This window comes from Mytilus edulis, chromosome 5 (assembly GCF_963676685.1).
Source record: "Mytilus edulis chromosome 5, xbMytEdul2.2, whole genome shotgun sequence".
Lineage (NCBI taxonomy): Eukaryota > Metazoa > Mollusca > Bivalvia > Mytilida > Mytilidae > Mytilus > Mytilus edulis.
The window spans coordinates 72,615,230-72,638,303 of NC_092348.1; the positions used below are offsets into that span (position 1 = coordinate 72,615,230).

General features: G+C 31.8%; 2 protein-coding genes across 2 annotated transcripts in view; one reads left to right on the forward strand and one right to left on the reverse strand.

Moving 5' to 3' along the window:
- LOC139524413 (uncharacterized) overlaps nt 1–7,727 on the forward strand; it is a 44,130-nt gene extending 36,403 nt beyond the window's left edge. The window contains exon 6 of the mRNA XM_071319187.1: nt 7,574–7,727. Within this exon, the coding sequence (XP_071175288.1) occupies nt 7,574–7,670 (97 nt within the window). The 3' untranslated portion in view covers nt 7,671–7,727. The remainder of the gene's footprint in view (nt 1–7,573) is intronic.
- A 258-nt stretch (nt 7,728–7,985) lies between these two features.
- LOC139524414 (cell adhesion molecule 2-like) lies at nt 7,986–19,293 on the reverse strand. Its single transcript, XM_071319188.1, has 8 exons — nt 19,220–19,293; nt 18,187–18,579; nt 16,617–16,964; nt 15,758–16,036; nt 13,886–13,978; nt 12,587–12,688; nt 10,414–10,447; nt 7,986–8,285 (listed from the first exon to the last, which is right to left on the reverse strand). Exons 1-8 carry the CDS (start codon nt 19,278–19,280, stop codon nt 8,180–8,182), a joined length of 1,416 nt encoding a protein of 471 aa, XP_071175289.1. The 5' UTR covers nt 19,281–19,293; the 3' UTR covers nt 7,986–8,179.
- Nucleotides 19,294–23,074: the final 3,781 nt, after the last annotated feature.

The following is a 23,074-nucleotide window of genomic DNA, read 5'->3' on the forward strand; positions in this document are numbered from 1 at the left end:
TCCAACAAAAAAATAAACACCTTCCTATGATATTTGTCGCTATGGTTCGTGAATGTTACGATTTTGACTTTTAAACGATAATTTGACATCGAACGAACACATGTACAGTCAACTAAACGTTTGAAACGGTATATCCTACCGGAACTTGTTCGACAAGGGGATAATACCCGTTTAGCAGAAGGTTACATAATTTTTTGGAACTCTTTTCACAGCGAATACAAGTTATCTATATTCTCTATTCATGCACTATTAATATGCACCAATTTCTGTTTGAATTAATTTTTGTTTTAATTCATAGTAGAAATGAATGTTGAATATACGAAATAACAAGCAATTTAACGTTTCGTTCGACAGTACTTGCTAGTAAGGAAATACCCATCTATGTATTTTATTATTCATATTTATTTTCAATTACTGGTGAAGTCCAATTTTTTTTAGGTCCACGAAATCCCAAATATTCCACCCAATCTCAGCACAGCGGTTGTTTACTTTCAGTAAACTTAGTACACTACAATACAATGACCACAAGGTCATATTAAGTGTAGTTTTACGAAGTAAGTACGGCACGGATGTGAGCTCTGCGTTATAGATTGTATTCCACCCTGATCCTCATTTTTCTTTCGGATTTTGTTTGTGGATTTTGATCGTCTTTTTTTTTTTTTTTTTTTAGCTCATTTGGCTTAATTACAAATAATTTAACTAATCGCATTATGCTGTCAACAATCGTTCATTAACTTTTATTTTTATAAAAAATCCTCTGAAACTACTGGTCCAAGAAGACTGAATTCTAGCTTGGACTATTTTCATTGAGGTTAGTTTTGAAAGTGTGTCTGATAATACTTCCTGCCAGCCTTAGACATCGCCAAAAATTAAAATTGAAAAATGAGGTGAAACCTACATTTTTCCTGTTATTTTGAAAACAAAATTTATAGAAAGGCACAATATGAAAGTAACAAACATGGTATAAAAGTTAAATTTTACCTTCTGTTCATTTTGAAAAAAACAACATGTCAAGTGACTACTAATAGGACTTTTGCCCGTAATGACAATTTTTCTCAATTTTTTCTATAACATATACCTTGAAAATTTCTTAAACAGAAAATTTGAAAGACATAGATAATCAGAAGGATAACAAATACAAAAAAGCCTCAGGCGGAATTGTCAGTCGATTCCTTAAACGGGTTATTGCCAAAGCATGTCAATTTTTATCAACTTTTGTGTTTTTCCTATTCTTTTGAAAAATATAATTAAGAAAAAAAAAACCTTTTGGGCAAACGTAGCAACAATTATCAACATATTTAGTAACATGACCAACATTGTAAGTCGACTCTTTATTTGTGTTATTGCCATTGGATGATGATATTTAGGTAAACTATAGTAGATAAAGATAAAATGGTAACTACAAATATTATTTATAATGCAAGATCTACTAAACAAAACTTATATGATCCAAATTGTTAAATGACCTCTAGGCTTAATGGTCATCTTGGCTAGCATAGAGTTACAATCCAGTTCCCCTCCTCTTGGCAAATTAAGCTAAGATTTGAGCTAGATAAAAGTCGCGCCAATTTCCACTACATCATTCTTCATTTATGACAGCACTTGAATTCTTTTTACAGTTACGGTGTTAAAATGTTTTTTTTTTTCTTTTTGATTTTACAAATTTCTTGAAGCAGGCAGCGAAAATATATGTGTGATATTACAACATGTCTGTTGAAAAGCATTCATAGCAACTGCAATTAGTTGACTAGGAACTTGTCACTAAATATCTTCCTATGTTTTGGAGTTAAAAACGTGTTGCACAATCACTACGTGGCAACTGTTTATCTACATTTACTAGTTATCATAGTAGTTATTATCTTAAATGACGATGCTTAACCTTTTTATGTTTTTGGCGAAAGTATATGTTATTGTAAGCATTACAAAGATCAGCAAGACAACAATATCTACAAATAATTCTGTCAACAGACGCAAATGTCAGTTACTTGTAGCTAATTATATCAGTTATTGCTTTCAATTGTTTAAGATGATTTTAGTTATTGTTTTGTGTCTGGAAAAATATAGAAATAAAGCAAAATTGGAACTATAAAAATAATCACCAAAAAAAGATCAACAGAAAGCAGTTGTAGTCTACAATATTTAAAACATGACTGCTGTTAGAGACGCACAAGTTCAGAAAATTGCGACATGTTCTTTTGGGCCACTTATTACATTTGTTTTACGCTGGACACGCTGTTGTCCACTAAAATTGTTTTAGATCAATATGTTTAACACTATTCAAACAAATCTTTATTCAGGAAGTTTGCTACTCAGTTTCAAACAACAAGCTTTTCATAACACTATTATATATCGATATGAGATTAATAAAGGAACCAAAAGAGCAAAACAAATATATAGATCAATGCTTGTATTCGAGATATAAGCAATTGCAATTTTGGTGGGAAAATGATATCTTTTGGCCTTTTATAGCTTTATCATGACAAGTTTTAGTTATCAAAAACTAAAAATAAAACGAAAAAAAATATTAAAAAAAATTAAGACTTGGACAGATGGCTTTATGACTAAAATCAGCAAAGACCTATTGAACAAATATTTGGATCAAAATTAAATAACACTTTCAGATACTAAGTATTTAGATGATATATAGGCAATATTGACGACTTCAGTGTGTACACTTAAAAGATTCATTCTGCCGAATTTACTTTTAATAAAGCTAATACTAACAATAAACACTGCCTTTTCCTGGATATTGATATATATGTCTTTAACGGGAAGTTTATATCAACCTTAATTATAAAAAGATGATGTTTGTTCACCATGTATACATTTCAACTTGTGCAATTCGCTCGTGCATGTAACATGGTATTTAATTTCAACGAAAAATATCTCTGTATAACTGAAAAATTATTACACCAGGTTTGTCGATATCACAAGCTAGTAAAACATTTAATAAATTTTATCATCGGTACAAGGACATCATTTGAAAATATAAATCATCATGTAGACATCCTATTACGTTAAGGAATTTCACATCCAATATTTTATGGTAATGTTCTTTGCAAAGCACAAATATGTCGACATTCACCTCAAAAGCTTATCAAACATTTGAACGGACTTATTTGGAAAGGATATAGTTTCGATACAGTTGTCAGGTAGTTCAGGATTCCATATCTTGGTATTAATATTGATTTACTCAAAAGGTCTTTGCATTGGAATTAAACATATTTATTCTAAAACCAGTTGTTGGCATGATACGGGTTATTTTCTTGTCGTATATTTTATGATGGCATGATACTAAACCACTTAAAAGAAGGATTGTACTTGATTTTCATATTATAAAGACACAATCTTTCAATCAGTTTAATTGATCTCTGGAACTGACTATCAGTAACTGTAGTAGTCCTTTGTTAATTTGTGTATCATTGTTATTTTGCTTAGTTTCGTTTGTTGCCTATTCCGAAATCGGACTCGAACTTCTTTTGAACTGAGTTTTACTGTGCGTATCGCTATGTTTTTCTTTGTTCTACATTGGCTTGAAGTATTGTTACTATCCTAAGTCAGGAGCCTCTGGCCTTTGTATGTCTTGTATGTTATTTAATCTTAGTTCATTTATATGTTTTGGAGTTTAGTGTGACGTCCATTATCATTCAACTAGTACACAATTTTATTTACCGGCCAGCTGAGGACAACCTCCGGATGCGAGATTTTCTCGCTGCGTTGAATACCCATTGGTGGCCTTCGGCTGTTGTCTGCTCTTTAATTGGGTTGCTGTCTCTTTGACATATTCTGTTTTTTATACTTCTTAACCTTTACATTTTTCGGCATCATCATTCATAATAAAAGTCAATACAGAAAGCAATGACTTGCGCAGAGTTCATTTCCGTTCCATACATGAGTCATAATGAGTGTCGTGTTATCAAGCATTGAACGGAACAGATATGATCTCTGCGCCGGAGATTGTACAGAAATATGCTATTGATGCAACCAATTCAAGAAGCGTTATTTCCATTTATTTCATCTGATGAATAGAAATAACACGAATGATAAAGAAAAGATAAGATACAAAATAACTTGCAACACCATTTTTACAGCGCAAAAAATCTACCCACGTGAAAAAACGGTGCAGAAAAACACTTTCATGTGTAGTGTTTAACATCGATACTTAAATTGATTATGCCAATTTGCATGCGACTGAGTTTGCTATTAATAAGTATTGAAATGTGCATTGTTATTAAATGTTATATCAGTATTAAGTTCAAATATAATCTTAAACCAATCATAATTCTATCTTATTCATTCAATTGTGACGTCATTTTTCATTTTTTGATGATCTGTTTTACAAATTCAAATGTGACGTCATTTTTTTGTCATTTTTTACAATTTCTAATATGACGTCACTTGGCGTTGAGGTTTAAACTTATTCGGATGTGTTGCATTTTGTCGGGTTATGTTATGTATTTCGGTTGTTTCCTGTAATTAGCTAATACTTCAGTTTTCTCATGTACATCTTTTGTATAGTCATTTTATAAAATTTACTGTTTGCAAAAGTATAAATTATTCTAAATAATAGGAATGTTCTGGTACCTAACAGAAAACCCTGTTTTGTGAACTTTTGGTCCTCGATGCTGTTCCACTTTGTACTTGTTTTGGATTTCAAACTTTTGTATCTTGGCGTAACTAGTAAGTCTTGTGTGGACAAAATGCACTCCTGGCGTATTAAAATTCTTAACTTGTTGCCTTTTGTTAGCTATTATTCGTGTGTTTCTTTGTCAATTGTGTTCTCCTATTTATTTATAGTGTAGTCCTGTAATTTTGTGTTGTCATTTTAATGTTACATTTCACATGGCCATAAAAGAGGGAGATTTGGCATGCCACAAAACCAGGTTCAACCCACCATTTTTTCCTTTAAAAATATCCTGTACTAAGTCAAGAATATGGCCATTGTTATATTATAGTTCGTTTCTGTGTGTGTTACATTTTAACGTTGTGTTTCCGTTGTGTCGTTTGTTTTCTCATATGTTTGAGTGTGAATTCGCATTACTTTAAGACGTGTCACGGTACTTATCTATCCCAAATTCATGTATTTGGTTTTGATGTTATATTTGTTATTCTCATAGGATTTTGTCTAATGCTTAGTCCGTTTCTGTGTGTGTGTGTGTGTTACATTTTAATGTTGTGTAGTTGTTCTCCTCTTATATTTAATGCGTTTCCCTCAGTTTTAGTTTGTTACCCCGATTTAGTTTTTTGTCCATGGATTTATGAGTTTTGAACAGCGCTATACTACTGTTGCCTTTATTACAGTGCAACGCTAGATAAGTTTTTCCGGGACAATTTTTCTTTTTGTTTTGGATATATATAGTCTTTTAATCGAATTTAGGATCAGCTAAGCAGAACAAGATTATAGGAAAAAAACAAGAAAATGACACCATTTGCATTACAGTGAACCGTTATCTTGATACAATGTAAAAGAATGAAAACAAAACTTCGATATGATATGAAATTTAAATTAAATAGCATTTGTGCAATATATAATTATTATATACCTCCAACTTAACAGTTTTCCTTTCAAGCAGGAATGCATGAAGTTACACCCCTATTACAGACTATCTGCAGATGAAAAAGGTTTAAAAATATATTAAAATACATGTTTGTTGTTTAAGATTGCAAATTATATTTCAAAAATATACTGTACGCAACTATTGAATTCAATAGAGGTTAGAAACAAACATACATCGGATGTACAAGAAAGTCAAAAACAAATGTTATTTATAGCAATCAGGAATACAGATTGTATCTGTAGTACCGATAGCCAAGTATATTATGTGAATATCATGACACCATGTGACAATAACAATTAATATGTTTGCATTAGCGTTTTTAGATGTGTGGGCTGATACGGAAACAGTTGGATGTGCAATGTTGAAGTGTCCATGTATACATAATCTTGGTTGAAGCGACGCTTAAATTGTAGTTTGTGACTATGGACCAGGGTAATACAATGTTTTTTTAAAAGGTATGTTTTTGACACAGGTCTTTTAGAAGAAGAAGACGAAATTTCAATAGACTACTATTTTCAATCATTACACCAACTGATACCAGCTTTTCATAGACATCTTAAGATATAGAACAAAGAATGAACATGAATTATACATCTATATAGATTAGACCGTTGGTTTTCCCCTTTAAAAATTACACTAGTAATGTTTGGGTCCCTTTATAGCTTGCTGTTCGGTGTGAACCTAGGATCCGTGTTGAAGACGTATCTTGACCTATAATAGTTTATAAATTGTGACTTGGATGGAGAGATGTCTCATTAGCACTCATATCACATCTTCCTATATTTTTCTAGCAATAAAACCATTAAAAACATAAACCATGCTGTTTCAAATGTGAAATCCTGAATAGTATCCAATATTCACACTTATAAGACAATTAAATATTTTTCTTGACATAATTTTCATTGTGTTGTTTATAAACCCTATTGGTACAAATACTTAATACTGTGGATTCATTTATTTTTGTGAATTGAAAAAAACTTGCATTTTCATAGATATTTGATTTCGCAGTTTTGCCAATCTCTTCATACAAAGCTTAAAGAATATTTGTAATTCGTTGAACATTTGAATTCATGGTTCAACTGTACCAACGAGAACCACGAAAATTGGTATCCAACGAATTATAATGAATCCACAGTAGTAGTTGTTTTACAATTCCATAGAATTTTAGGCTTATAATATTTTGTGAAAACGGATGCGTCAACTCAAAAGAGGCAAAAAAGCATGATCTGGTATAAATTCATGTGACGATTTTAATGTTACCAAATTGTTCAACTCTTAAAAAAGAATAAATAACTTGTGAAATTTTAGAAGAACGATAGTGAACACATTATATCAAAATTGATAGTCTATGCAGTTCTTTATCTTAATCACGAAAGAGCAAATTTTGATTGAAAACCATTCCTGCATATCGAAAGTAAGTTCTGCAATTTCCTGTATTATCAACTATATGTAATACCGACGAGAGAGATAGAATATATGTAACCTCTCCGGTACGAGAAAAATTGTGTTGGAAATATATGTCGTCAGTCGGCATCGATTTTAGATAAGCAGGATATTTATATACTAAAAGACCTTCTGGTCTCTGCATAATCATTATTTAAGAAATTATAGATTTCTTAAATTTTTGTTTTATTTGGTTTCTGTCTGGCACACTCAGATTGGACATTTCTTCTTTTCATACCTATCAATCAAGACGTTCTGTCACGCACTAATCACAGCTAGTAGAAAAAAATGACGACAAACTCTACCAGTCGTTCACCAATTGTGGGTGCCTGTGTTTTCATTCCCAATATAAATTTACCGGGGTATATAAGTGGCATCCGTTCGTTCGTTCAATTGCGCTTTATATCCACAAGTTCTTTTGAACAACTGAGAAAATGAACCGATCCCCTTTATACCTGTCCCTATAAACTCCATTAACTGTTGGCATAATGCGTCTAGACTCAGAACATATTTCTTAAACTGTATTGAGATTAACAAAAATGATGCATTTACAATGTTTTTTTTTCTTTCAGCGGTAACATTGGTGGAGAGAAGCCATATAGAATTGAACAGAAGTGTGCTGAATGTAGCAAAAGTAATCATTCTTGTGACAATGGACTATGTGTTTAACAATTTGATTAATACTTGGTGTTTAACATTTGTGCATGGTTGGACATAGTGACTGTAATCAAGCAAACGTTCAAGTCACATTTTTGTAAACACATCACTTTTGTGTTTTGTGTTTTGTTTTATTGATTTCGAAAATTGTATAAGCGTTTTACCCTCTACATTTGGTCGATCTAGAGCTTATTTTATATATTTGATACCGTGTCAACAGTATTTAAATAAAGGCAACAGTAGTATACCGCTGTTCAAAACTCATAAATCCAGGGACAAAAAACAAAATCGGGGTAACAAACTTAAACCGAGGGAAACGCATTAAACGTGGTTGTATTTTATTAACTCCAATCTCATTTCACCATACTGACTTATATGGCTAAGTTCAATGTATGCTTTTGTGTAATTGTTTAAAATGATGACATCATTGAAAATAGTAGTTTAACTCCTTAAAAAAATAGGCATCAAATAGCAACTTCCGGTACACAGATCTTCATCTATTTCGACGGTAGGTAAATGCGTCAGTGAATTTCATTATAGTAGTTACTGTTCCCGCTATCTTCAGCTCTGTTCATTGTACTGTAAACGTGTACCTGTGTATTATCACTTTTGACGTCAGCATAAAGCCTGAAATACAAAATTAACAAATATATATGTCATTTGCTTCCCCTGTCGCGCCACCTTATATTTACAATTAAGCCTATTAAATTTCTTTCGAAAAGACTAACAAAAATCTATGCTCAAAGAAAGCAGATACTATTGGTATTGCATTGTATGATCATTACAAACATGCAGTCGAAACAAAACGAAATACATTTCCATCTGTATGTATCAATAATTGATATTGAGTCGATTTCACAAAAAAAAACAAAACACCACTTACGACTAAAACTGGTCGTAAGTCATGAACAATTCAGGAGTCGATTTCACAAAAAAAAACCTTAAGGCTATGATTGGTCGTAAGTCTTGAACAGTTCAGTATACTTAGATCAATCTTAGTTGTAAGTTTTTTGTGAAATCGACTCCTGTAATGTAAGTGTCAATAGGGCAATTGCCAAACGGTCACCAAAGGAATTGTATGCAAGTAACTAAAGGACACTATACGTGCGCAACAGAAATCAACTTATGGCATTTGTCTTCAATTGGGTAGCTGTCATAAATTTGACTTTAACCTTTTTACTGCTCATATTTATTTGAGAACATTTGCATACTAGTACCTTTATTCGTCACATTACCATTAATTCAAAATCAATTTTAAATGAAACGTTTAAAAGTTAAATATTTTTTTTCTCTAAATAACATTGACGACCCTGAAAAGCCCGATATTCATTAGAAACATAATATATGACAGGTGAAACAGCATATGAAAATGTATCAAATGTGAAAGAAAAGCTAACTCATGATCGATACCTACTTGTCTTATAATTTAGATCGTCAGACGTGCGCTTTGTTTCATGTTTGGCGCTCGACACAAACTAGTTGGAATGCAAAACTTAGTTACAAAGATGAGGAGCTTTGGGTCCAATCCGTATAATGCCATCATTAAAAACATATAGGCTTTTGCTTGCAATGGAAAGTTCTGTCCCCGCCAGCTAAGGATGCACACATCTATTGGTCAAGGTACGATTTACGATTTTATGCCGTGATTTGTCTGTATTTCTTTGTCTCTTCGATATTCGTTTGCTGGGTTGTATCCTTATATCTTTTATTTCAATATGCCGACAAACTGACCTCTATTTTCAATGAGCATGCGGATGACAACCGGAACAGATATATTTATCAGTTACCGATCCACGAAGCTGTTGATCGTACATTTAATGTCAAATTTTTATGGTTTCCATTACCAACCTAGTAGTCACTACCTTTGTGTTGACATACAATAGTATAGATATGTTTATGTTCTGTACAATTTAATATAAAACGATGTTGATTTATTTTCTGAACACGAAGGTTTTTTATCTTCCCGACGTTTAGACTTCCTTAGCTGTACTATTTGAAATACCTTTTCGGAACAGCAGTTGTCAATGCTTTTCGACTTGATATTTGATTTGACCTTGTTTTGATTCGAAAACTTCTTTTAATGGCGTACCAAATTAAAAGTCTAGTATCTTTACTGAGTTTTTCATCCAATTAATTTATATCACTGATATTTTACTCTTACCTTTGATAAATTATTCGACAAACGTTGAATTATCATCGATGAAAAAAGTAACGTTTTTGTCTATTCTTTTTATGAATTATATCCAGTTCGACATTCATGCTTATGGAATATTCGACCATAAGGAATTTTTAGTATTACCACAGTGTTTAATCTAGGCATTTCTTGTTTTAGTTAAAATGTGTAAACAATTGATTTGATTAATTTTTCAAAGATTGTTTGATTGATTCAACCGAATGTATACTACGAATAAAAATGTTCTAATGATTTAATTTTGCAAATTTTGGCTTGGATGGAGAGCTGTTTCATTGGCATGCATACATGTACCACATATACATATATCTATTGGAGGTATTTATCAAAGGTACCAGGACTATAATTTAGTACGCCAGACGCGCGTTTCGTCTACATAAGACTCATCAGTGACGCTCATATCAAAATATTTATAAGTACAACGTTGAAGAGCATTGAGGATCCAAATTTCAAAAAGTTGTGCCAAATACGGCTAAGGTAATCTACTCCTGGGATAAGAAAATCCTTAGTTTTTCGAAAAAATTTAAGTTTTGTAAACAGGAAATTTATAAAAATGATACTTACGTTTCTTTTTTTCCTATCTTGAATTGTACAATCCCTGCATTAAAGAGAGTATTGATAGCATCAAATATACAAAATACAAGTATTATTGTTTCATAAAGTGTATTTCATATTTTCAACTAACCCACTTTTTCGTCCTAATTAACCTAAAGTGCATTGTTTTATTGCCAATGTATGTCAGTTCACTGTTGACAGTTGTTATATATGCACTCGTTTGGTGTGTTTGAGCTTTTGCTTTTGCCATTTGATTTGAAAGTAATGCAGAGTTGACGTATGAATTCTGTTTCATTGGTTGATAATAATAAACATTTTTAGAAAATCATAGGGCATTTAACTGATGCTGTTAGATTCAAATTTGTCTAGAACAATAACAAACAAACACACCACATTCTCGACTTTATATATACCTACCAACCAAACGTAAAACAACTGTCATATTCCTAATATCAAATTGGGGTCAAATCAATTTCTTTGATACCGTTTTAAATCCTTATAACAAAATGTAGATAATATATAAGTCACATTGGTGTTTAATCGTTGTTTAGAAAATTGCCTTGTAAAAACGCATAAGTGACTCATAGGAAAATGGAATTTTATTCACAATTATTCAATTTATATCTAAGGGTCTGTCATAAGAATTTCTCATTATAACACTAAGATATAAAAAAGTAGACACAACAAGAACAAAATTGAATATGAGAAAAAGTATATTTTGTTATTAATGACAGCGTCACATTAATCTCATCACACAAATTTGCTTAAAATATATCTTGAGTTCAACTTGTGGCTTTTAAAATATGAGCTAGAATCTATAGCAAATCCACAGTCTTTCCCCTTGTACTCTTATATTTGATAATTCGATGCCTTATAGGTTAAGGATTATCGCATGTACTACAAGCAAAGATTGCCCCTCAAAAGTGTTACGATGAATATAGTTAAATAAATGTACAAATATGGACAAATTCTAGAATGCATTGAACTCAAGCGAGAAATACAACAACACTATGAAGTAACAACATTATTTTGCGTCAAACAGGATATGCTTATATATCTATCTATATTATCGTCATGTACTGTGACAGGCGATTTTGCGCCACGATATATCAGTAGCATGAGTTCGAATCCAGGCGAGGGAAGGACAAAAAATTTCCTTTCGCAAAATTACAGATTCAACATTATTGGGCTTATGTTTAGACGAATTCTAAATACAGATTGTATTTTCAGCTTTATATCACAATCACTGCTGGTGATCCGATGCATAAAATCTGCTGCAGAGTTGTCATTGGTCCAGACATACTTATAATATAAACAATTCTATGACTACATCCTGCATTAGTTTGTAAGATCCTTTACGATAGAAAATTCAGTTGATCTGTAAAAAAATCAATCTTCATGCCTTATATCATGACTGGGTTACAACGCTAGACAAACACTGACGAGGAAAGGTAACATCATGTCACCAAAAGCTTGATTTTTGTAGAGCCTAGGTGGTCGAGTTGTCTAGCGCGTCGGGCAAAGTGCAAGGCGATTTGGTGCCACGATATCGCAGTAGCAGGAGTTCGAATACCGGCGAGGGAAGAACTAAAAATTAGCTTTCGAAAAAAAAGAAGCCCTAACCCTGTTGTACTTCCTTTGAGTTCAGTAGTGTTGTGATTTTACTTTATGGGCTGATGTTTAGACGAATTATATATACTGAATGTGTTTTCAGCCTTGTATCACCATCACTGCTGATAATCTGATGAATAAAATCTGTAGCAGAGTTGCCACTGGTTCAGACACTTATAATATAATTATAAGCTTTCCACAGAATAATTTGCACACACTTGACTATGTTGATTGAACCTATCCATATATCTTGCAATAAGGGGAAGCTCAGATACATTTTATGTTGCATCACATCGTGACTATACATCTAGATAAAATAATGAAGGTCGGCAGAGAAAAAAAATATAAAAGAGATGATTTCAGTTTTGCTTTTGTAAACGTTCCATTTCGGTGTAACAACATACTACATCTCAGATTACTTCGAGTTTTGCTAAAGGACATTTTGCTCAATAATTTGTATTCTGTGTAGTGTATTATAAGTTGTTGTCTGCTCGTCTGTTTCCTCTGGAAATGTTTAAGATAGTTCGATTAGTATTTTCGCCATCTTTTTGATTAAATATTAGAATTATACCTTTTTTGTGTAATATATATAAACCCGTCATTTCTGCAAGTTGCAAAACAGTAAGTACTACCACCACAGCAATCAACATTGAATTTACTACTGTTAAACTATCTAAAATAAATCAAAATTTAAAAAGATTTAGATATATAGATAGTCGGGATTAATTGAACTGATGAACAAGTGAGAGAAGGCAACATTTAAAATATCTTTCATATGATCTTGATTTTGGACCCTAGTGTAAGAGACAATTGTTTTCTTGTCCGTTAGATTTTCCGTCTTCATTTTCTCCTCTGACATTACTACTCAATTTAAATTTAGTGAAATCTAAATCTTCAGTGAATACTATTAGTTTCAAATTTCAAACAGCGGTATACTACTGTTGCCTTTATTTGAGTTTGATCAGTCAATTGATATTTTCTTCAACGCAGACACCTATAATTCTTATGATAATAATTTATAAGATTTATCGTACAACGTTTTTTTTTTACAATGACAATCATTTGCATTGAACCGTCGGTTCCGAGAAGAAAATGGTCGTTTCATATCCTAAATTCAAGAACTAAATGTGTGGTTTTGTATTTTTTTTTTGGAGTAAAAGGTTTGACCGCAAACCAATTTGTATGAGGCGCGGGAAAATAAAACCTCACCTAACCTAACTATAAAATTGCAAAATATGTCAAAATTTTTCATTTTTTTCTCAATAGGTTGCTTTGACATTGTCATGAGAAAGAAGCACGTGCTATCAGGAATGTTGTATTTTAAGATCTTCTTTTGGAGTGTTTCCTGATTGTTGTCAGCCAATCAAAAGTATTGATTCTTATGGAACATACATTTGTAAATGTAAATGTTATTATTCTAGTGTGAATCAACAGGTTCAAAGGAATTGATTCTGTTTTCTGTCGGTATATTAAAGTGTTTTTTATTCTATTTGCTATATTTGTAGACTGTATAGAGTTACATTTCTTCTATGATCATAAGTCTAACATTTTGATCGATTGTGTGATTATGCTTATAGCAGGTCCACTGGCTCTCTTGATATCAAAACTTTTTGAATCTTTATACAGATGTTTCATTATGCTTATTAAAAAGGGGAGGGGGAACTTTGTCTCACTTTGCTTGTATTGGATACTATTCTGATTTTTTAAACTTCCATTACATGTATGTCTATTAATTCCATTTCTTATGACATTTTAATATACATCCACTTACAATTGTCGTATGAATTATAAATTTGATATTAAAACATTAGTCAGCATCAAATGTGGTTAGATGGAATCCTTCTCTTATAATAAAATATCTGAGTTTTACCTTTTTCTTTCTCAGTGCTGGATGTTTTATGGTTAGTAGAAGTAGTCTCTATCATTGTCGTTGGTATTGTCGTGGAAGTTGTAGTGGTAAAGTCTGTTAAAGAAATTACATACATTAATAGAATCATTCAGACTTCATCTCATCATCAATATAGTTTTATATGGAAATAAATATAGAAAAAGAAGTGCCCCGTATGTATAAAGACATAAGGTGACATGGATCATAATTTAGCCCGTAGACATTTGGTGCGTTCAAATTTAAGGAGCTTTCTGGGTTTTCAAATTTTCAGGAAGCATCAATCATAAACTTTTAAAACTCATGGACGTATTTCATTATCCTCTCAATTTTAGTTTTTGCAATGTACGTCCATGGGTTCATATATTCTATATTTTGTTTTGAAAGAATAAAAAGAGAATGGATATCCATCTATATATGACACATAATCAGTACATACACTGAAAGAGTATATATAAAACAACACAAAAACAAGGGAACAAACTTTAATTGCTGTTCAACATCCAAATGTAAAATAAGGCCTTCAACATGAAGAAAAAAGTCTCACCTTACTACCAGTTTAAGACGACCCCCTAAACCGTTTAATAATTTATGAGCCAAAAGAAGCTGAATTGAATGCATAATATATCCATGTCTCCGAATGAGAAAGTTCTTTTCTTTTCGTAATTAAACAAATAAAAAAATGTATTCTCTGTTCAAAAGGAAATGTTGGAATTAATTTAAAATATAATCCACTTATCAAACGAAAAGAGAGAATTTTTGGTGGAGTTAATCAAAATGCCGTTATATATTACAGTATTCGATCATTTGAGGTATTAATGCAAATGAGGAACATTGAAGTTCTACTTTGGACCATAGGCTATCATATTTTCCTGTGTTGCTACAGGAAATTAATTATTATAAATCTTTTTTTATTAGCCAGAGTAGATGGCTCATTTCTGCTGCCAGTTTTGAATTATTGTATCCTCCGAATACCGCGGAAGCTTTATTCGAGTTGTAGGATCTAGCTTCAACTTGTGGGTGGTTTGCTCCCCCTCGTTCTCTTAAATTTCCGTAGGGAAACCTTTTTTTACTTCTGTTACCACAAAACACCTCCTTGTCAATATATCAAATGCCGGTGGTTTGTATCCACTTGCCAGACCGAGAGAACAATGTTTGCCGTGCGGAAGATTTTATTTATACAGTATTTCTTAAACTACAGTAAAACTTGCCTAATCCGACACCTGAGTATTCCAACATCCTGCTTAAACCAACACACTTTTATGGTCCAAAATATGCCTATTCTTGCAGAAAAACCCTGAGTATTTTGACACCCTGCTTAATCCAACATTTTTTCTGGTCCCTCAGTGTGTCGGATAACACAGGTTACACTGTACTAGTCATTCAAGAAATTCCAAAATTAAGTACAACGACAATCATTTAAGAGTTTATGCATAAGAGTAGGTATTCACTATCTAAGAATATAGTGGAATTGTTATGGAAATTTTACCAAACAATTGTTAACATCAATCAAAACAGGAAAGATAAAGAAGGTTCATGCCATAAAATGAAGAAAACATGATACAAATATATGTTTCTTACCTATAACTATACGTTGCATTTGTGTCCTTTGAAACTGTTCAGTGGAACACATATTTGGTTTCGGTAGACACAACCTTATTGATCTCTCTCCTTTTCTCCCATTCTGTGTGCGTGTGTTTATGTGTGTGTTTTGGCTAGGGTTGGTAAGTGGGTTGTAAATACTCACCTATTTGTATGTGTATAGAGGTGTTCATGTTGAATGTCCGTCCATTAAAACTGTTTTGTGCTACACATATGTAATTATCTGTTGATATGTTTGTGTGTTTGTTTACTCACCTATTTGTATGTGTTTAGAGTTATTCATGTTAAATATTTGTCCATTAAAGCTGTTCTGTGCTACACATAAGTAGTTATCTGTTTCATTAACGACAACATTGTTAATGACATATGTAGGCCCAGTCCCTAGTGATACACTGATGTTGGATTCTTTGTGCCAAGTATAATCTGTTACAGTAGGATTTCCATCTGATGCACATGTCAGAGTTATGGGTCCGGCTCCTTCAGAAAATGTAGGATTTGTGGAATCCTGTGTTACTTGTACATTCCTAACACTATCTATAGAAAAATATAGAGAAAAACATAACAATAATGACAAAATTTACCAACAACAATTTATAATTTCCTGCACAATGTTTTTTGGAAACAATTCCTCTTAAATTATTTTAATATACCTTTACAGAATGCGTTTTTTTATTTTAACATTAATCAAATAGCACATACAGATGTAATATATGCAAACTTAAAGTTTGATTTACTCTTTCAAATGCTTTCCACAGCTGTATGTCTATTATGATATTTTTTGAGTGATAGTTTAAGCATAAGCTTACAAAAGACAATTCCCCATTAAATTCTACTTATAACATTACAAGCACAGTTTATATCATAATGTTTGTATAAATCTCATCATGCAAATAGTTTTCATTAAAGACTTTTCATCTCCCTTGAACTATTTAGAAATAATAAGTGCAATAATATATATATATATATATAATGTGGATCCACACAATTAAACAATAATTTTTTGTTAATCATTTTCAAGTCGTCCTCATAACTTTTCAATAATTCTCATGATTAAAACTGTACACATGCCATGGAATGATCAACATATATCAAAACTTATTAAACCCCTACTTACAATAAACATTAATGGGTTCTGTCTGTTTGTACAATTCTTGTGGTACCCCTTGATACACAACCTGACATCTGACTACAGCATTATTATCTGCTTCTTCCATCTTCAGTGTCAGCGAACTGGTACCATTGAATGTACAGGTTCCTGGCATCACTGTTCCTGTAGTGGTTTCTGATTCGTATGGTGTTTCCTGTATAGTAACACCATCGGAGTAACGTCTGTATCTCACCCATCTGAATTTGCCTTCAGGTTTGCCAACATTACCCGTACATGTAAAGACAACATTGTTTCCTTCTTCTATCCCATGTGATGGTACATATGATGGCACACTGTCTGGTTGTTCTGGGTTACCTGTTGTATATATATATTAACACTTTAGGGCGAACTATGTTATGTTTATATAATCAAGTTTCTAAATTTTTCGCATTTAAAGTAGTGTAAAGGATAATAAATGAACTAATTAATGGTTTGTCTCATTGGCAATCATATCAATTGTTTTTATAAGTATTAAGTTATTTGAATTGTACCCTAACATTTACTTTATTTCATTAATCTTCAAAAACCACATCAAAGGAGAAGTGCAAATGTTTTTTTTTTGTTCTTTGATTATTGTTAAAAATAAATAACCAACTAAAAATGTAAAATGTAGCAAATAAAAAGACTTGAATAAAATTTAAAAAGGATAAGGATACTAGTTTTGTTTCTTGTAACATTATGATTATTTATTTCCGTTTCTCTTTCTTTCTCTCTGACATAACGAGTTACAAGTTTAAACTATGCTGTGGAAACGACATATCAATTAAGTTTAGATTTGATTTAAAATATGAAGGAATTAAATGAACCAAATGTGATATTTGAATTTGTAGTTCAGTACACGCATGGAATTCCCTTTCAAAAAAGACAAAACGAAAAAAACGTAATTGAATCTTTTTTTGGAATTATATTAATTCCTTGTGCGGAGGAAAATGTAGTTGCCAGTTCATGTCGCGTATGTTCAGTGCTGCCAAACAGCTATCATATCAGGTTTTTTTTCTGACCCTATGAAATGATGAATAAAAATATTGTATCGTTCTTATTTAAATTGCACATTATGATATATAATATTATGTCGACAATTTATTATAGTCAGCAATGTGCAAACACCTAGTTACTTAATGTGCTTTTAGATGCAGGTATTATAACTGAAACTTGGACAGCAGGAATAATAATTATTATACCAGTTTTTTTTTAAAATAAAGATTGTTTTACAGATTCAGATAGGAATATTGAAAGATTGCGAACTTTCTGTTTTGATTATCCGCGGAGTTCGGTAATTTTGTTAATTTACTTTTTGTATACGTAGTACTTCCATAATCAACACTCATTGCAATTTGTTAATACACATATAAAAATTGTCTGTTCTAATCACTTGATTAAAAACGTCTTAGTCTGTATACTCCTCCAATCTTTAGTTGGCATTGTTTTATATGTTTAAACCATAAATCAGTATAACAACAATCTAACAAACGGCAACATTTTTTTTTTAAATTGGCAGACTTTTAGTGATGATACTTTTTTTACTATTTACATCTACCTTTAACAATGATATTTGCAACACCAGAATCTGCATTTGTACTTCCACCAGAACCTGCATATGCTACTTGACACATGTACTCCGTCTCATCTTCACAATTTATCTTAGAAAACTGCATTGAAGCACAATTTGTGAAAGAATCTGTTGGGTTGGTTAGTGTCACTCTGTTTGACAAATAATTGCCATTAGTTGTTAGGGTTGCATTTAATGGAACATTTGGAGTGTAAAATGTGGCTATATTCTTAAACTGTCCATTTATCTTCGCCTGAAGATCTAAACCGGTTACATATTCTCCTGTCACAGTTGTATAATTACATCTCAACTGTAAACTAGTCTGTCCAAGAATTCCTTCTGAAGGTGTTGCCTGTATCTGAACACTTATAGTTTCTATACCTACAATAAAATATAATAATTAGAAGATGTGGTATGATTACCAATGACAAAAATTTCCATCAGATACTCCAATGGTTTGCAACTTAAGATCACCATACAATCGTTATCGATGAGCAAAACCCATACCAAACAGCAAGCTTTAGAATGCCCCGAAATGACAATGTATATCAATTCAAACGAAACGAATTAATGGCCTGATTTATATACAAAACAATAAACGAAAAATAAATGTGACATATAGGAACAGAAGACAACCACTAAATTACAGACTCCTGACTTTGGACAAGCACATACAGAATAAGGCGTTTGTTTTTCAACTAACCATACACGACTTATAAAATATGAATGTGATATTTATGAAAACTACGTGTTCATCGTGAAATAATTGTCGTTGCCATACATCATATATCCGAAAAATTTACAAAATATTTTGTAGGTTTAATTTGTCCTAAAATCAAATGTATTTCAAAATTTCTGTTTTTTTTATCTCCCATAATGACTTAGACTAAAAAATAAGCTTAAAGAATTCAAATAGGCGACTGAAGCCTAATTCAAGCTTGAACTTCAAGTCCAACTCATGGGGATTTATATATTTGGTTTTAGCAAACATTTTAACTAAAATCAATTTCATATAACTCACCTATGAGTAAATAGAGCACAATTACAACATGTATAATTTTGACACTCATCACATAAACCATATCAACAAGGAAGAAAAATTGCGCACTGCAATATTTACCTTTATCATGTTTATAGATATAAATAGTGGCAAATCACAAAGTCCAATTATTCATCTTTTTTAAATAATTATTTAAATTTAATTACAGAATGCTTTAAGATCATCAATCAAGAAATGTGTGTGCGTCTAACTTATTAATATTCATAATCTTTAATTACCTGTTATACTATTTAAACTTGTCCATAAAAGTGCATGGCAAACGTATGAAAGAATTGATCCCTTTTGCATGTTTTGCTAACGAAACATCTATGTTAACTATTTTGTTGCATACATTACCTTGATCAAAATTAGGATCAACTGAAAAATGGAAATAAAATATTCTAAATGAAATCGAAATGTCGTAAACGGCAAACAAACATTTCGCTTATTATTAAATTTATTAATTCTTTATGAAAATCTGACAGAAGGTCAAGATCACTTTAACTTATTTTGGTGTAGGTCTTCGTCAATAAACATAATACATACACTTCTAAAATCAATCCTCTATGATCTTAGTTGATTAGATGTTTAATAGCATTAACGAGATATTTAACCAAACAATCTATGTTTGACAATAGGAAGAACTTATGTAAGAAGGTTTCATGCAACATGTGCGACCTTTTCAAGTAATAATTCCATGTCAAATCTGTACCATGACGGATTGATCCAAATGTATCTTATTACGTAACTAGTTGTGTAAATTATGTTTTTAATCTATTCGGAGACCCTCGGGACGAAACGTCCACAAGCAGTGGCATCGACCCAGTGGTGTAAATATTTATCAAAGGTACCAGGATTATAATTTAGTACGCCAGACGCGCGTTTCGTCTATATAAGACTCATCAGTGACGCTCATATCAAAATATTTATAAAGCCAAACAAGTACTTAGTTGAAGAGCACTGAGGATCCAAAATTCCAAAAGGTTGTGCCAAATACAGCTAAGGTTATCTATGCCTGGGATAAGAAAATCCTTAGTTTTTCGAAAAAATCAAAGATTAAAGTCATATGAAACGAGTGACTGATGAAAAATAATGTTTATACAACTCTTGAACCAAATAGATATAGAGGATTTGGTGTGAGTGCCAATGAGACAACTCTCCATCAAAATAACAATTTATAAAAGTAAACCATTATAGGTCAATGTACGGCCTTCAACACAGAGCATTAGCTCACACCGAACAACAAGCTATAAAGGGCACCGAAATTACTATTGTAAAACCATTCAAACGGGAAACCCAACGGTATAATCATGTATATATCATGAACTTAGTCGTCTGTGCACTTTTTTTTTATCATTTGTCATGTTTGTTACGCATCCATATTGTATAATTTTCAATACGAGAAAAGTCACGCAGAGTTCACTGCATACGAAAATTCATCGGCGAATTGTTTTTGTTTGGACAAATAATAGAATTTTCTTGAGGCAAAGTATGGGTGCATATGTTTTATAATTAAAACTAGCCATTTAGAGATAAAAAAACAAATGCATCATTTTGTCAATTTCATACGACTTTAATTCCTCTTTATCAAATCAAACATGTATTCTCGATATGATTATAAAGCAAAGTGCTTTCGACCTATGACATTGCAGAATTTACTGTTGCTTGATTGTGAGGAATTAATTAAAATTTTGTTCTTAGTTAATGAATATCATTATATTAGCCCCTATTGCAGTTCAAAAGAAAGGTATTTTCGTTGAGGCAGACTCCTAAGCAACTACTCATTAAAGAGGAATGAAATTTTTTAGTGGGTGCATAAAGTGTATTGTCGAAGGTCCACATTAATATTAGACTAGTGACCTGGAAATTCATTTAAGATTTAATCAATGAAATAAAAAGCTAAAAACTGGGTGATATAATAAGTCATTTACGACAGTTTCATTTTTTATCATATTTAAAGTTATTTGTTTTCAATTTTATTATTTATCATAATATAAACCTAGGAATAGGTGAAATGATTGCCAATAAGACACATATACCCCAACTTTCAAATAAAAATGTTGTAAGCAATTATAAAAAAAATGCAACGTACGGCCCTCAACAGTAAGATTTTTTTTTTAAACGTGTTAATGAATACTTTACCAATAATCGGATGAACATATCACATCTGGAAAAGCATTAGAAATAGAAATGTTTCCGTTTTTACACAAAACATTCAAATCTTAAAACATTTTTCGATAGTGCATACCATAATTCACTTTTTGTCAAATCTTTTTGGAAAGTCAAGGATAGATTAGTTTTCGCATCATTTGTTTTTAAAATGGTGAGATGCCAATTCAAGTGAACGTTTACCGAGTCGAAATTTCTAAAATGCATATCAGAATTAAAAGTTACAATAATTCAACAATGCATATGTCGTGTACATGTTATTATTTTGTACAGGTTATTACCTGTATTACATGTACAAAAAATATATACAAGTAATTACTTGTATGATGCCATACAATTGTATAAGTAATTACTTGTATGATGCCATACAATTGTATAAGTAATTGCTAGTACAAGTTTTACTGAGAAAAAGATAATAACTTGTACAAATCATCATTTTACCTTGGCCTATTTGAAGTTAAAAACAAATTGTTTCCCTTTTAACAAATAATTCATTACTAAGCCTAAAGGTATAAATTCTCAATATGTGAGTACAGTTTACATATTAAAAAAATGAGCAAAACTGTTCAGTTCAGTGGTCAAAACTAAAGTGTAGGGATGGAAAACCGTGTAGAAAAGAAATTTCACGATACAAAAATCAAATAGTGTGATGACAATAAATCTTCTGATAATTCACTATTTACACGTGAAAGATACAGAGAGGCTATTGGTAATGTGAAAGAAGCAAAAAATCAAGTTCCAAAAAGACTGCTTTTCAAAGATATTTCTTAAGGCAGTATGATGTTTTGAGTGTAGCAGGAATTGAAAAATGTATTATCGGTAATTTGTACATTTTTCCTTTGATGTGTACTCGCTGATAATATCAGTATCAGTGGACTGGCCGTGATATAAAAATTATTGGGTTAGTACGCAAATGACATGCGCGAATGCAACGCGTAAGGATCTACTTTTCCCTTTTATTCATTAAATTGCGCGTGCTTTTTATCGCAGAAACGCACGAGATTTTTGGCGAATGAAACACTTGACATTGATTATAACTTTCACAAAGTTTGTTTAGCCTCTTTTGTTGTGAAAATGTGAACAGAAAATGCATGAAAAAGCCGACAGACTTCCAAGTCGAGTTTTTATTCATACAATACCAATACATAGCCTGGTGCCGTTCCCAGTAGTTTTCTTTTCTGTTTCTTGAGAAGTATTTGTTTTACCTGTTCAGTCACTATAAAGTGTTACAGTTCATATTTAAACGCAACACATAAATAGTGACCAAAAAGGTACCGTTATCGCATGAGAGAAGCTAGAAAAAAATGAAATTTACCGTCATTTTCGACATTTTTGTCTAATGTGGGACCATCATATACAATTTTAAAAGATGTGGTTTCATTGTCAATTTAAAAACAGATATTCATAGAACAAAGAACAAAAAAGTGAACTTATTCATATGCGGATCTGAGATAAATTTTAAAAAGGGGGTAACCGGGGCACCATCTATTAAAATGTTTGAAATAATACACCTTATCACTAATCCCGGCTGACACGGCCGTTTGAACTTTTGAAGCATACGACAATCACTTTGTGGCGTCAGCTATTTTGTTTTATGACGTCATAATTTTACGGGAACCTGTGTGATATCCAGTAATGGCGGACAAATAGCGATAAGGTGTATTATGA